General features: G+C 37.1%; 1 protein-coding gene across 1 annotated transcript in view; it reads left to right on the plus strand.

Moving 5' to 3' along the window:
• Positions 1–16,318, plus strand: part of TSHR (thyroid stimulating hormone receptor) — a 54,893-nt gene that overhangs the window by 26,464 nt on the left and 12,111 nt on the right. Inside the window, exons 3-7 of the mRNA XM_061463742.1 lie at positions 2,109–2,183; positions 8,980–9,054; positions 10,243–10,317; positions 10,730–10,807; positions 11,809–11,877. Of these exons, the coding sequence (XP_061319726.1) occupies positions 2,109–2,183; positions 8,980–9,054; positions 10,243–10,317; positions 10,730–10,807; positions 11,809–11,877 (372 nt within the window). The remainder of the gene's footprint in view (positions 1–2,108; positions 2,184–8,979; positions 9,055–10,242; positions 10,318–10,729; positions 10,808–11,808; positions 11,878–16,318) is intronic.

Genomic DNA, 16,318 nt, shown 5'->3' on the forward strand with positions numbered 1-16,318 from the left:
CCCACAGCTGAAAGTTACAAAACTGTAACTTCATTAGTCCCAAGCCAGGCAGTATAGTGGAAGTGTGACATGCAGTGTAGTGGCAAGGGACATGGTGGCTGTAGGGGTAAGGGATGGGTGGCAGAATCCCCACTGCCGCTCTTCTGCCTTTTCTCATATGTGAGAAAAAAACACTTGCCTGCCTGATATAAGGTGATCCATTTTAATCAAGGAGCACATGAAGAGTACTCCTTCATTCCCAGTCCCAGCAGGAGGATGCAGTGTTTGTTTATTATGCATTTTTTATTTAATATTCTATCAAGCTGGTTTATATACAGCTGTTTGCTACACAGAACAACTTTTTCTTAAAGTGTCACTGATATAACCTGTCTTTTGGTACGTTAAAATGTAATAATTAATTTTCTTTTGAGACTGAAACTCCAGTTTCCTGGGCAATAGACATTTATTGCTTACAGGAAAACAAAATTAAAACATCTCACATAAACATCTACCTGTGCAATACTCAATCACAGGGTACAGACTGGAAATACTTTCTTTATTGTGTCCCTCTTTTATTATCTTCCACCTTCTTGGAACAGGTAAATAGCTTTGTAAAAACAGTATTACTGTAGAAAGAGAATCTGTTGGTCATACAATCTCAACTAGTTACTTTTCCAGTATCTCTTCAAACACTGCTAAATACATCTCCCAAAGTGACCAATAAAAATTAAATCTCATGTTAGAGGAGTTACAATTAGTTCAGGTAGTATGCTTCTAGCTCTATTCTGGAGAGAACATAAGTTCCCTTGGAAAAGTTAGTGGTATTAGTCATCTGCAAGCTTTTGGTGCATTTGCTGGTCACAAAGTATTCTTTCCAATTATTTAAAACATATTAAATATTTTTTAATATCAATTGAAAGAAAGATTTATCTTTAAAATTTCCACAAAAAAAAAAAATCTGATCCATCACTGATTGTAATAAAAAGCTCTCCTAAGTTAAACGGTCATATTTCAATTTGCTATTTATTATTATTAATTCTAATACTGTCATTGGAAAAATAGAATTAAAAAGGAGATGAGGCATATGATACATTATTTCTATTTATTATTACATTTTATTTGATTTTGACATCTGTAATTGATTCTACTCAATTTAATAATGATCAGGTTGCTTAGGGTGTGTTTAACCACGCAAAACATTAAAAACTATATTGAGTAAATAACTTTGATCAAGAGTATCAAAAGTACTTAAATATTTTAATATTAATGATAAATGCAAAGAGAGCAGTCAAGTTATTTTAAAAGATCTATAGATTAGAAATGATATAAAATATTATTAGAAAAGTTATTAAAATACAAGAATGCATCTTTTAAATGTTATTCCAACATTAAGAAATTTTAAAACTAGAGATATTTTGAAGAGAGAGTTCCAGTATTATCATCCTCCTAATGATGGTGGAGCGACTCTAGAACTGTTTTCTCATGTTTCAGTAGATCACTAGTGGTACAAATACTACTCAGTCTAAACTGTGTGCAAGTATTTCTTAAGCCTGGTGTCTGGTTTTGCTTCTGAGCCACTTTACTCCTTACATCCTTTTGACATTCACTGTAAGGCTAGAGTTTCTCTCTAAATTAATGTCAGAACACGTTATTTTTTCCTCAGCAATATCAAAGGTTGCTCTGATGATGTTTCTCTCTAGAGAAATTGCAACAGTTGTTTGCAATGATGGCCCAAGGACCATCTTTGCTTCTTTCCTTCCTTTTTATTAATTAGGTACAGATAAATATGCCAATTTACCTGAGGCCTAGATCCCCTTAGAGAACTCCAAGGTGATTTTAAGTGGGGAGAAGGAAAGAAATATGATTCTGAAATATGAAATACGGATGTTTGCTTTTGTTGCTTAATAGCACGGTTGTGGTTTTTTGATTTAACAGTATTCTGCAGTATACTGTGCATCTCAGGCATCAGTCAAAATCAAAATCCTGTTAAAAGTTCTTTCCTAAGACGCTGTCTGTGTATCTGGAAATGTCATGGCAGTTGGATGAGAGAAATAAAATAGTATGACAGGCAGTAATGATGGTTTGCCATGACCTGAGACTTGTTTCTTTCCCTGTTTGATGGTGTTTAGCTATATCTCCATAGATGAAACACTTCAGAGTCTGGAGGCCCATTCCTTCAACAGTTTAAGTAAAGTCACTCATATGTAAGTATTGTAAATAAATAAATGAATATAGTGATAAAATAAATTCGTGGATGTGTGGAAATAACATCTATCTCTGTCTCTTTCTCTCTCTCTCTCTCTCTCTCTCTATATATATATATATATAGATGTTTGAGCTATCATTCTTGTCTCCTTTGTAGCTGAATATTCCTTTTCCCATTTCCTTTCTCCGTGATGTTGAGTCAGTCTCTTTTGCTTTGACTTGTGCTCTCTTCCCTTACATCTTTTGGGATCCCTTGCTTTCCTGTATCCTCCAATAGAAGTGTAAGAAAGTGCAGTGAAAATTACATGTGACTACATTATGAGCTCGATGGCAAGTTGAAATAAACTGATAACTAAGAATTACTTTTGTCAAATTACTGAAGGTAAGTGTAAAACGGTAATATAAACACCAGAAATAAAATCAGAAGGACCAAAGCACAGAGCAAAATGGCACTAGCAAGACATGAAGAATAACAAGTAATCATTCTGGAAGTGCAAAAGTAAAATGAAGAGCGTTTATCTGGTTATTAGATGCAATGGGAATGTTATGGACAAAGGCTTCTGGGAAGTGTTTTTATACCTTTTTATTCTGACCAGTCCTCACCAAGCGGTGTACTAGGGCAGTTACAAAAGTGGTAGGATATGTGCATCCACAGAGTTCTTGTCATTCAGCAGTACCCTGTCAAAATGAGAAGTAATGTACCGAATAGAGCTTTACGGGATCCATCCTGTATCTTCCATATTTCTGTTACTGATCCAAATGAGGGAATGGAAAGCATGCCAGTGTTGTAAAGCTCAGTTAAGTTGAAGCTTATCATATTTCAGAGATTTGTGCTTGCAAATATTCCATGGGAGAGCACTGCCAGTCATCATGGGTCCAGAAAACATTGTCAGAGAGGAAAGACCTCTGCGTCCAGAAAGAGAATATACCAGAGGCAGATACATCTTTTAAAGCTGTTGCAAGGGGTGAAAGCTACAACCCATTTTCCACACTGATGTTTGACAAAGCAAAAGCAATAATACCTTTAAATTAGACTAGGCAAGGTTCATGTTAGACTCTAGGAAATATTTTCATATGGCTGGCATAAGTAAACCCTAGACTTTTCCGTGTCATTGGAGACCTTTAAGGCTGTTTAATCAGAAACTCCATACATCTATTTAATCTTCACTCAGAGAAGAAGATTGAACAAGATGATCTCTTAACACTGCTCTATTTTCTGTTATTTTTTCTCCCTTTTACTTTACACAGTGTGAAATAGAAAGGTTAATAAAAATGAAAGAGGTATCATTACTGTTATGGAGAGAGAACAACTAATGTTGGAAAGTGGAACTACCTGTCCTAAAAGTACCTGACAGGCAAAGCTAGAAGTAGAGTCCAGGATCCTGGGCCCTAGTTCAGCCCAATAACATGCTCCTGTATAGTATTCCTGAGTCAATTTCATGGGAAGGCTTTGGTGTGATAAGAGTACATATCTTTGGTTATAATGCCATTTCCTCTTCTACAGATATTTTTTCTAGGCTTCTTGTCTTTATGTTCTCTCTTCCTCTTTCTCAGTTGTTGTGTCTTTAGGATTTCCTGTTCAACACAAATGAACAATGAAATGTTTACCAGCAGCCCATTTTATAAGAAATGAATAAAGTATTTGGTACTATGCACTAACAATTCCTCATGTAGTACTTGTGGTTCACCTTATTAGAAGTTAAAGATAAAATGCTCTTGGGTCATTGCAGGATTCTTCCATGCAATATGTAGTGTAGTATCTTGTCTGTTTTAAACTATATGGATAAAAAGGCTTCAGAGGATGGCTTGAGAGATAAAGGCTAGCTGGCTAAATGGCTATTTTCTGTTCTTCCTGTATTAGATTCAAAGTGGAGAATGGACTAGAAAAATCTCCCTTGGGATCTTAATTAATAACACAAAACTCATCTCCTTCAAAGGGTAATGTAATGTAAGCCTTTGAATATCATGAGCTCTTCCACAAAATGCACACTCCAGGGAGACCTCACCAGGGTGACATCACCTTTATTATGAGGGTGGAGACCTCACCAGGGAGACCTAACCCTTATTATGAGGGTGGAGAGGCCCTGGCACAGGTTTCTCAGAGAACCTGTGGCTGCCCCATCCCTGGCACTGTTCATGGCTTTAAGAAATGGGTCTAGTGGAAGGTGTCCCTGCCCATGGCAGGAGGTTTGGAACTAGATGATTTTGAAGGTCCTTTCCAAACTTAACCATTCTAAGATTCTGTGATACGATATGATTCTATGAGTAGTTTGAAGGAATGGTGGATGGAGCTCTGGTGTTGCCAGTACCTCCCAAGGCACTGTGATGTGCTCTGTAGCACTGCCTAAAGGGTTGGCAGAGAATATAAGCAGAAGCCTTTTCTCTTGTCGTCTTCAAATCTCTAACTACCCCCAAGGCATGTTTATATTCCTACCTGGGAGGAGAGTCAGTGCCCCTTGCCATAGCCTGCCTTTGTCATGGCTCCCCTGAAGTCAGGCTGGAGCACACCAGTAAGGTGCAAAACCACTGCTTTATCTCCCCCATGCCAGAACACAGGCCTGGATGTGCTGCCAATGCTTTAGGAAGCTTCAGGCCCAAGAGTCAGCAGAGCTAATCTACATGCACAGCCCCTACGGCACAGGTGGCCAGGAGGGCATGGTGTTCAGGGAATTTCCTGAACTGCTATGCAAGAGTTATGGTAATGTGGCATCCTTATATTTCTCACAAGGCACTACCAAAAAAAGAACTGTACATAAATATAATATATATATATATATTATTTTTTGTAAGAGCCAAAAATACTACCCAGGACAAGACACCAGAACTTTACTCACAGAAGCTATAGGCAAACCCCAAACCTTTGCAGATAGCCCACAAAGAAGGGGCTACCACTCAAAATCACTTCCCAGATTTTTAAAATCTGTTTGCAAGTAAAGCACACGTATTTTTTAATCAGGGAATATTCAGGCATCTGGCAGATTAGACAGTTGCATATGAGCTGTAAAGAAAGCAATTTGTAAGTGTGTTTTTCTGAATGGCTTCCATAACTTCTCTGATTTGTTAACACTTATCATTGTTGGGTTTGATTTATTTTCCAAAGAACAAGATTATTCAGGGATAAATGTATATGTTGTGCTATGCATTTCTTTAATGTTCTCCCAAATTAAATTAAACATTTGTTTAATGTTTCTTCAATTCTTGCATAGTATTTTTGCTAAAATAATGCCAGGTAAGGACTATCTTAGGGTATTTTAAAGAAGGTTGAAGTTACTCTATCAGTTTGTAAAAGAAGTAATTTCACAGAGTTTCATTTTCACAGGTTGTTTTTCATGGATTTTTCATAAAGTGCAGCTTTATGTAAATATTTTTTTTTACCCTAAATTAATCTTATACACACAGTTTAATTTTAAAAACATTTAGTTTTAAACATAAGAACTTCTTAGGAGAAAAACTAGTGTTTGTGGAAGGGAGGAACTAATTGCTTTGGCTTGAGTCAAATGTCATGTGAATAGGTAGCCTGTGTTCTTCATCATCCATGTTTGCCAAGCCTGTTAGAGTGCTTCAGCTTTGATCTTCAGCGCTCCACTTTCTTCATCCTTATTCAGTTTATGTGCCTTATCCCAACTTTCTGTTCCTTCCAAACCTCAGCTCTCTTTAAGCATAGGTCACATATTTATGAAACAATGCCTGTCAAGTGCTGAGCAACTTCTGCAAATTAAGGATCCTGATCAGCTGCTGTATTTCAATGGCCCAGATCTCATTTTGGTCATAATTAATGACAAATTCACAGTCTATGAAGACGAAAATCAGAGCCAAGATTCTGTGGTTTTTTTTCCCGCAGTTGTGTTAAATTGGTGTCACGATGTTTTCTTATTCCTTTTGTTCTTACCTTTTTTAAGTATGTCTGTGAGACATACTTAACATCCTTACAAATTCAGAACTGTCTCTTCTGTACAATGGCATACGTATTTCTTTTTTCCAGATACACTTGTGAAAGTATCCGATTAGCAGTCAACATCTCTGTGTACTTGTCTTACTAGTGGCGGTGCAGCTTGGTAGCATTACACTAAATAAAAAGCTTTTGTAATCAGGTCATTGTTTCTCAGGAAAACATTCCTGTGGAAGGAACCCCAGACAAATTCACTCTTTTCCCCTTCTCTGTGTCTCGCTCATGCTCCTTTGAGATCTCTCCCTACTCCCTTTTCGTCCTCACTTCAAAAGCTCTCTCCTCTTGTGCAACTACACAAAAAGCCTTCTCAGCATTTGGGAACAGGGCCAAAGGTTATGGTTCAAGTGACCTGCGCTCATATATGCAACATCATTTGGAGGGCTGGTGGGGGATCACTCTCAACTCTGCAGAGAGGTGGAGCTAAGGGCCAAGGCAGCTTTGCCAGCCTCCAGGCCAGGGCTGCACTTCCCTGGCTTGGACAGCTTGCAGAGCCAGGTTGTGGGATATGGTGCTGCAGAAAAGAGAGGTGATATAATGGGAATATCTGAGATGCAACTGGAGAGGAAGATTCAAGAGATCTGGGGGACAGCTGTATACCTGCAGGGAATTTCAAGGCACTGAAATTTTGTGTCATGCACAAAATCTTAAAAGCTGCAGTCTGGAGGCAGGGAAATAAACAAGACTGTCAGGAGCCTGAGCCAGTTTTCCGGTACTAGCAATGCAAAGGCTTGCCAGGCGCATGCAGAAGAAATAACATTAACAGTTTGGCTGTAGGGGGAGCATAAATGGAAGTATACTTACAAGTGAGAGAAGCCGATGAAGCTATAGCTTAGTAAGTCTAAGAAGGTAGAGACAGATCCCTCCAAAAAAGGCCTGATCTGAAGTATTTCAGAACTGCTGACCTGGATATCCTTTGTCTTCAGAGGTATCTCAGCATAATATGATTATACTGGGACTCTATGGACAGATTTGGTATTTCTGGATTCTGGGCTTGAACAAACCCAGGGGTATGTTGATATTGCAAAGCAGGCATGAAAGATATGTCTGGTAAATGAAATTCATACACCGTTTAAGCAAACATGCCTTTCAAAATGTTACTAAAGTCATATAGGATGCTGTGTAGCTTATTAACCTTTCTAGAAGTTATCTAGTGAAATTACGTCTCAGTAATTAATTCACTAGACTAATATCTGAATAATTATTATTAGTTTCATTTTATATTAATTTGGATTTCGAGCTAAATATTTATGTCTTTTTAACTGAATATAAGTTCATAGTTATTTGTAAGTCTTGATGCAGGACTTTCTATCAAAAAGTGACTTTCTCTGCATATCTACCAATTCTTAATTGATTTAGGTACTTTTAAAAATAAAGCAGAAGCTCAATAGTTTGTAAAGTAACTTTGAATAATTTTGTAAATATGCCACAAATAATTCTGTTATCTTGTAGTTAGGTAGAAACATCCTTTTTTCTTACAAGTATATCTAAGTAATTTTAGTTAGGACTGAGAAGTGAAATATTTATTCAGGGCACCTTTTGCCTTTCTGCATCAGTGGTCAACAAAGATGCCTATTGTCTTAGGTTTTCTTGTATCTTTAAAGCACTTTATTCCCAGAATGACTCAGAATTGTTACATTGCTTTTGGATGCAGAATTTAAGCACTGCATTCTACGATTAAGTTGTATTTATAGGGTGTGTCAAAGTTCCACTTCAAAAGTCACTTAAAATCAGCTCTCACAGACACTTAGATACCTTGGAACTAGCCTACTAGATATTTTTAAGTTCGCTCTTCGCCTTTATCTGCATTTTAGGCAGCTAAAACTACTAATAGTTTTCCTAGAGTTACTTTTGAAAGGAACTCTAACTTTCTAAATCTGTGGGTTTCAATAATTCCAATTCACCAATGCAAATATAAATACAGTATATATTAAAGCATAATTCTTCCATAATTGCAGTATTACCAATTCAAGGAAATCAAACAGCAGGGACATAAATCTTTTCTCTTATGTTCAGTCGAATCATATTGATTTCTTCATTCACATTATTTAAGCTTTTCTCTGACTACAGTGCCAACTGTCTCATCTGGCAGTTCTAAATCTTTTATTCCCAGATTAATTAGTTTTTCATTTGCCTTTGTTAAACAGCACATGCCCTCTCATGGCCTCCTTAATAAATCAGAATCCGATTGAATCTCACTGCACTATTTTGTGCTTTCAATTGTGCTGCAGATTTTGAATTCTTACTTTTAGTACCCTCATCCAAATCATTTATGCAGAATACTATGAATAGCAACAAGCCAAAACCTTATGACTTTATGGTACTTCGATGCATTATCCATTTCCAGGCTGAAGGCTGATCTGAAGACTGCCTTTCCCTGGAATATTTGGCCCACTATCTAACCAGGGGGCTCATGAGTCCAGCTTTTTAAATGTAGTCAGTGATGGAAAAGCATGTCAGTTAAAGCTGAGCAAATACCACTGTTGGGAGTGTGATAGCTATAGAACTAGTAAATTAATTTGAGAGAAGCAAAAGACATTGAGAAGACGTCTTTTACATACAGAAACAGTACTGTTCAAAGTAACTAACAGATATAAAGAATATTTTAATACAGCACTGTAATTGCAGTAGTATAACTATTAATTACATCAGTTTAACATGCACGTAATTCATCACTGTAAGATTGATTACTCGGCATGCATAGTGGTCTTGAGCTAGTGCTGGCCAGTACAAAAGCTCATTGAAGGAATCAAGTCCCTGAAATTTCATTTTAACATTGCTGATTTCTGTTACAATAAATAATTAAATATTAACAACCAATGTGGTGATGTTCCTCCCTTTATTTACAGTGAAATTCGAAATCTCAGAAACCTGGATTACATAGATCCAGATGCTTTTAAGAACCTCCCACTTCTGAAATATCTGTAAGTATTTAGCACCTATAACAAGTTGGCACTTAAGCCTCACGGATGACTCTACACTATAGCAGTTTTCTTTGCATTTCATTTTGGAACTGATTGCAATGTTTTTTCCTGATGTTTTATTTCAATGACAGAAAGCCAGCTAGGGTAGGGGTTGGAACTTAGACTATGTTTGCAAGAAAGGAAAATGTGTGCACAGTTCATCAGTAATTTTGCCATTCTTCTCATGCATTAAATGTCTGAAATACACTAGGGTCTCCTTGGCAAAATTCCACAGCTAGCTTTCTTCTTATGGTAAGTGTATTTTTTTGTATGGAATACTGGGAAGAAGGGACATAACAGAGATATACACGTATTTTATATTTACTATATATTTACAAAGGAGTTTAAAGCATACCTGTCAGCTAAATGTGAAAGACCATCTATAGACACTTGATTTAATGTAATCTCTGGCAGAAAGAAATCCTGAAGAATTTTCTGTATTCCCATGACGTTTCTGAAGAGCAGCACAGAGTCGACAAACCATGAAATTCTAAAATTATAGCATAGGAAAGAGAGATGAGAAAGAATATCTTCTGTGATTGAGTAATGTTTAGAAGACTTTAAAAAGGGGGGTAATGGTAAGACTCTGTTGTGGGGGTACTGGTGAGAAGGAAAGATTTTTTCCTATAGATCTGAAAGCAATATAAAGAAAGAAGTTAAAATAATTTCATTTCAGGATAGCAGTTTTAAAAAAATCGAGAACTATATTTTCTTATTTCCAACCTATAGGAATTCAGAAATAAGGGACATTAACTGTATTTACATTTGAAAATATCTTCCCCTTTTAAGCTCTTAGCCTCAATGAAAGATAGTGGATTTGGGGGTCCAGACTATTGTCTGAATCTCTCAAGTGAATCCAGAGTTATGAGGTTTTTTTCTCACCTCATAGGCTACTTCACTCCACAGATATGCTCAGCTGCCTTATTATTCTGTATTTCCATTTTTTAGATGCTATAATTTACCATAAATCTGGTATTTTGATTTTTTAATTGTACTTGCATCCTTATATTTTAGACAGTTGATTATAAATTAATTGATTTACAATAGGGAGGATGAAATAACTATTCTGAACTGTTGAATGTTTTAAATACATTAGTTGTTGTTGTTCAGTAATCCAGTACATATAATTCTGTTTCTTCTCTTTTTCAGTGGTATTTTTAATACTGGACTCAAAGCATTTCCAGATCTCACCAAAATCTACTCATCTGATGTGAACTTTTTACTGTAAGTATCTGTCCTCACAGATGGTTAAAACATTACCATCCTCAGATCCCAAGAAAGCCTACAGTGAAGGTTTCTGTCTTGGAGAAAAACATGAAATATGTCTGACAAAGCTCTTCTCCAGCTATATTTCAATCATCATTAGTACCAAACCTGGAAAATGACAGGTCACATAGCACTATACACTGGACCTGGATGAAAGACATAGATACACAAATGCATTTCTCTTGAATCAGCCAAAGCACACAATACATAACTTCTACAATCCCACATGTACCTTCTGACCTGAGATAAACTAAACAAGTTATTCTATGCTTTTATTTATTATGAAGGCAGAGAACAATTATAATAAAATTGTTCTGGAGAAGCTCTGTTGGGCAGATGTTTGATTGTGATGTTTCATCTCCTTTTTCAGTGAAATTGCAGATAATCCTTTCATGACTTCAGTGCCTGCAAATGCTTTCCACGGGCTTTGTAATGAATCTCTAACTCTGTAAGTTCTTCCAGTTTAAGTTGCAAGACAATTACCTCTCAAGCATATGGTAAAATTCTTTTAAAACCCCAAATTACCCTTGTCCTACTCTAGTAGTTTGTAACAAAGAAACACCATAGACAGGCAGGATCCATAATCTAATTTGCCTAAACCCTTTACTTTAACAGTGATCTGAATCAGCCCTACTGCTTTTCTTTAAACTGGCTTGACCAAAGTGGTTTTGCTTTTGTATGACCCTGATGTCAGTAAATGGTTACATTGGAGAACAATCAATGGGAAAAGGTTGCAGATTTCTCCTTCTGTAAAGCTACAGGATGGTTAGAACTGTGTCTAACTTTTCTGCAGCCTAAGTGGCACATACGGTGAAGGCTAATGCGTGGCAAATTTCAGAAGAGTCATATTTGAAAAATTGTTAAATAAAGTTCAGTTATGCAAGCCATACTTGATGTTAACTAGAGGAAAGGGTGGAGGGGAGTGAAAATGAATATCTGAAAAGTCTTTTCCTACCTAAAAAATTCTATGACCTGAACTAGGAGAAATTCTTAAAAAAATTAAAAAAAAATTAAAAAAAAATTCCTTTCGCTCTAAGGGAGCAAAAGAACGATTTGTAAAAAGTCAGGCAGGCCTGACAGAAAAATCCTAGCTATTTTGCTGGGTATTAGCTCCTTTAGCCTTCCTTAATCAGTCTTAGCAGAATTTTCTTTGGGTTTAGTTTGAGGGTGAGAAAGTTATAGCAGTGTGTTTTAGTCTAGTTCTATCTTTGCTGTAAAAAGAAGTAGAAGATGGCACACCTGCCACATGTGTTCTTATTCAGCTACATTCAAGAATGCTGCTGGGCATTTGTTTCACCTTGTGCTGTAATTGCTGCTTCTTCAAGAAATTTAAAATTAACCCGTCCATAAATGTGCTGTTGCCAAGAGAAATGATCCATACAATGTTAGGCATTCCAGTACTGAAGCAACCAAAAATACCCCCCCCCTTTTTTTTTTCTTTGCTTTTAGCAAACTCTACAATAATGGTTTTACCAGCATCCAAGGCCATGCTTTTAATGGGACAAATCTGGATGCCATGTAAGTAACAGACCATTCTTTTCTTTCAGGAAAAAAAAAAACAAAACCCAACTCTCTGTGCTTGTTGTAAGCTCTTAAATATTTGTCTTATTCTAGTTATTTTTAAGTAGCAAAAAGAGGATAATAATTCCAGCCAGCAACAAAAACATTAGCGCCTAATGTCTTTTGCAGCATACTTTCATTTGGGATGTATATTTATTTATAGCTCAGAAATCAAATCATGGCTCAGAAATCAAATTTTGTTCTAGTTTGAAGCTACAATAAAATTTCTTTGGATCAGTAACATTTCTAAGACAATTTGGAAGATAATTATACTGATTTACTTACATGACATTTATTTTGCTAAGTGTAGCACTGATAATGGTAGCAGCCCTTTCATAGAAATTTCTCATCTACAAAAAAGAGTGGTGTAAGGTGTTGGAAGCAATTCAGAGGAACTGGTCATTTGCATGAGGAATGAGAGGTGGACATCTCAAAAACACAAAGTAACCATTTTCAACTTTCCATTCACCTTCTTATTATAGTTTCTGGAAACTAACACTTAGTGCATCAATACCCTTTATACACCATACCCAAATCATCTGCCTCAACCATTAACAGAGAAAACATCTCAATTCCAGAGGCTCCATTCACTTTGGCAGAGCTTACTCTGGCCTTACAGAGGCTTTGCTGAAGAGCCTGACTAGCAGTCATCTCATGAGTAAAGAGGTTTCTTCATCATGAGTTCTTAAATTAACTAGAGGGGCATGAGGACAGATAAAATTATTTTCAATACTTCATTTTAAATTGGGCTTGAATTCTTTAAGAGCATCCCGAGATGCTCTTATAAGAGTAAATGCCATATTCTGCAGCTGGGATGGGGTACACATGCAAACTGGAGACAAGAGGCTGGAGAGCAGCCCTGCAGAAAGAGATCTGGGGGTTTGGGTTGATGGCAAGTTGAATATGAGCCAGTGGTGTGTCCTGGCAGCCAAAAGGGCCAACTGTGTTCTGAGGTGCATCAAACACAGCATTGCTAGCCTAGGTCAAGGGAGCTGATTGTCCCACCTGCACTGCACTGATGCGGCAGCACCTTGAGCGCTGTGTGCAGTTTTGGGTGCCTCAGTGTAAGAACATCAGACTCAGTGTCCAGATGTCCAGAGGAGGGTGACCAAGATGGTGAAAGGCCTCCAGGGCAAGATTTACAAGGAGCAGCTGAGGTCACTTATTTGTGGAGAAGAGCAGGCTGAGAAGTGACCTCATGGCAGTCTGCAACTTCCTTAAGAGGCGCAGCGGAGAGGGAAGTGCTGATCTCCTCCCTCTGGTGTCCAGCAATAGGACACAAGGAGATCGAATGGAGCCGCAGCAGGGGAAGTTCAGATGGGACATTAGGAGACGAGGGTGAGAGGGTGGTCAGTCACTAGAAGAGGCTCCCCAGGAAACTGTCAGGGCACCAACACTGTCAGAGTTCAAGGAGCATTTGGATGATACTCTTAAGAAGTCGGGAGTTGGACTCAATGAGCCTTATGGATCATTTCCAAATTGAGATATTCTATGTGTCCCTACCCATGGCAGGGGGGTTGGAACTAGATGATCTTAAGGTCTTTTCCAACCCTAGCTATTCTACGATTTTAAGTGAATCTTTCCAGAGACTGGCTATGATGCCCTAGTTAAATAAGTAAAAAAAAAAAAACAAAACAACAAACAAACCAAACCAAAACAACCTGAACAAACCAAAACAAACAAAAAACCCAAACAAAAAAAGAAACTGTAACAAGGCTTACTTTCAGGGCTTTATCTACCAGCCATAAAAGTGGTTTACTACAACAAAGAGTTTTCTCCTAATTAAATCATATCTCATTTACCTGGAGCAAAGCACTACTCCAGATTTACAAGGTAAACCAGGGAGCTGAACATCGGTGGTAAAACCTTTATCTGTTTGATAAACTACACCGAAATTTCTAAACTAATTTTCTGAAGTGGTTACCATATGCCAAGATAAGGTGTAATTTTGCTAAGTGCAAGCTTGGAGATTTATTGTTTCTAGCAGCATCATTAAGTTAATGCAAAAGGCAAATATTTCTTTTTCTGTATTTTAACATTTCTAATTTGAACTCCTGTTTATCTAACACGGTACAGTGAAGAAGGTACCTGTTTCTCCCTGGGTCTGATCCCAGGTCCTTTGGATCTGATGCAACTAGGAGCAAAAAGAAACAAAAAGAGTGAGGGAAAGGAATTTTAATGGGTTTTGAATGATAACATCAAGGAGGAAAAAAAGTAAAAAAGGAAAATAATCGAAAACAATAATTCACTTTTGACAAATTTTTCAAAGACCCTATGTTCCGTCCATACATCAGAAGATATTTTGGGAATCTCAGAGGCTGCCTTCTACCATGCAGTATGCCTTTCTACCACTCTTGCAGTCTTAAAAGACCTGTATACTTTAAGGATATCAAAACAGTGAATGCAGATATGGCAGTGGAACCATGCATAAATGGTTTTCATCATCATCCTGAATAATAGCACTACTACCTAATAAATCTGCAAACCACAGTATTACTGTATATGTTTTGTAAAGGTAGGGAAGTAAAAAAAACAGGATGAAGTGCCAGATGACACTTCTACCCAACCAGTGTTCATCTGAAACCTGAATCCCTCATTCTAACACATCATTAAGGGCAGTGAACTGCATCACTCCTGCAGACTTCTGCAAAATGGTGCTTCTGCACCAATGTTTATTTCTGTAAGAAAATTGGTGAGGAAAGAACATTTTTAAAAACATACATCCAGAGAATGGCAAAATTTATATGATGAGGTTTTACAGAGCTGTCTAAAATACTGAAAAGTGCCATCTCAAAATCTAATTGCAAAAGTAAACTGTAAAAAAATATATTTTAGTATACACTCTCAGGTGTCACTTATAATGCCTGACTTAGCTAAGTCAGATAAACGATGGTGCAGAAAAAACATACAATGAATCCTTAACACTTCTCATTTACCAACCTATCTCTTTTGCCTGTGCTACCTTTTTTTTAACCTATGTTTCATAATTCAACAGGCTGCACAGATACATTACCAAGTTACATTTCCAGAGTCCATTTAATATCAGGTTCCCCCAGTCTCTTCTACCTAGGTACCATGGTCCTAGGCAAGGCTTTACAGCACTGATCATTTTGCCATCATTTCATCAAGTGGAACACACATTCCCCTTGACAACTTTCCCTGGCAATGGTGTGTTTTCTCTGCCTTAATGGGTTGCATTGCATTTCTACAGCTGTACATTCCCCTTTTCTACCTTGCTTTAAACTTCTCTCGGAGATCCTTTCTCATTATAGTACAGAAACAAAATTCTTGGATTGTTTTGTTTCCTTGCTTATGTAGTGCCCCTCAGCCGAGAGAGCTACATGATTCTCCATCCTCCTCCAGGAACTACTATAATTAATAGATTATTCTTAATCTCAACACAATATTTCAATTTCCATCTCAATTAAATTAAAAAACATGACTAGGCTTGATGCCTGCAAGTCATTCCTCTTGTAAACATCCTGACAGAAGTTGACTGAAGTAAGTAAAAACACTACCTAAGGTTAAATTGCTGTTTTAGGGAATTAGAGTATCCACGCGTACACATACAAACACACATAAATGTATATGTATGTATGTATATATTGCAACCTAATCTTCATTCTCTTTTCACTGCTCAGCTAAATCAACATCTTCCTGTCTATGTGCTTAGAAGACCTAGCTGCTTATAACTATGGTCCTCCTCCCCCCTGGCTAACCAGGAGGAACCACCTTGTCAAGGAAATTAATATACCTGCTATGTTTTGAAAAGTACTTTTTAGCTGAACAATTGTTCCAAACCCACATTTTTAATCTCTATGTCAAATATACCCAACTAATGCACACAAGCTTGCATCGTATACATAAAAATAATGCTTAATTTTCCATTCCATCATGTTCTGTGCATGCCTGCTCTTCACAGAATGTCATAAAATCTGTCAGTGCCATATGTCCACTCTGGCAGAAAAGCACGACACTTGGGCTTCTGCTGCTCTTGCAGGTTGTTTAATTTATGCTCTCTCTTTGTAGACCTGCAATTGTGGAACTATTGAAGTCAAATTATTTCTCCCAAGTCTTTCCAGAAAGCCCATAAATTCTATTAGGCCATTGAGAACAAAAGTATCAGAAATTCATAGCCTCCCTAAAGCAATTTGGAACTGGACTGAATTACCTGCAGTAATAATCCATGTATTTATAAGTCTTGAACAGCAGTTTCAGACCATGGTAAAGAGTAATCAATAAAAATAAATAAATAAATATTAATTCTAGATCAGTCACTTTTAAATCTAAAACCACAGAACTGAATTTAACATTGACAGTTCCACTTGGATTATGTTAATTTTTTGAGTGTTCGGCAGTCTTGCACTGTCTTTAATCATCCACCCTTAACTCAACTGTA

The sequence above is a fragment of the Pezoporus flaviventris genome, unplaced genomic scaffold (assembly GCF_033815535.1).
Source record: "Pezoporus flaviventris isolate CSIRO_AGI_PZ_B2104156 unplaced genomic scaffold, CSIRO_AGI_Pfla_v1 ptg000036l, whole genome shotgun sequence".
NCBI lineage: Eukaryota > Metazoa > Chordata > Aves > Psittaciformes > Psittacidae > Pezoporus > Pezoporus flaviventris.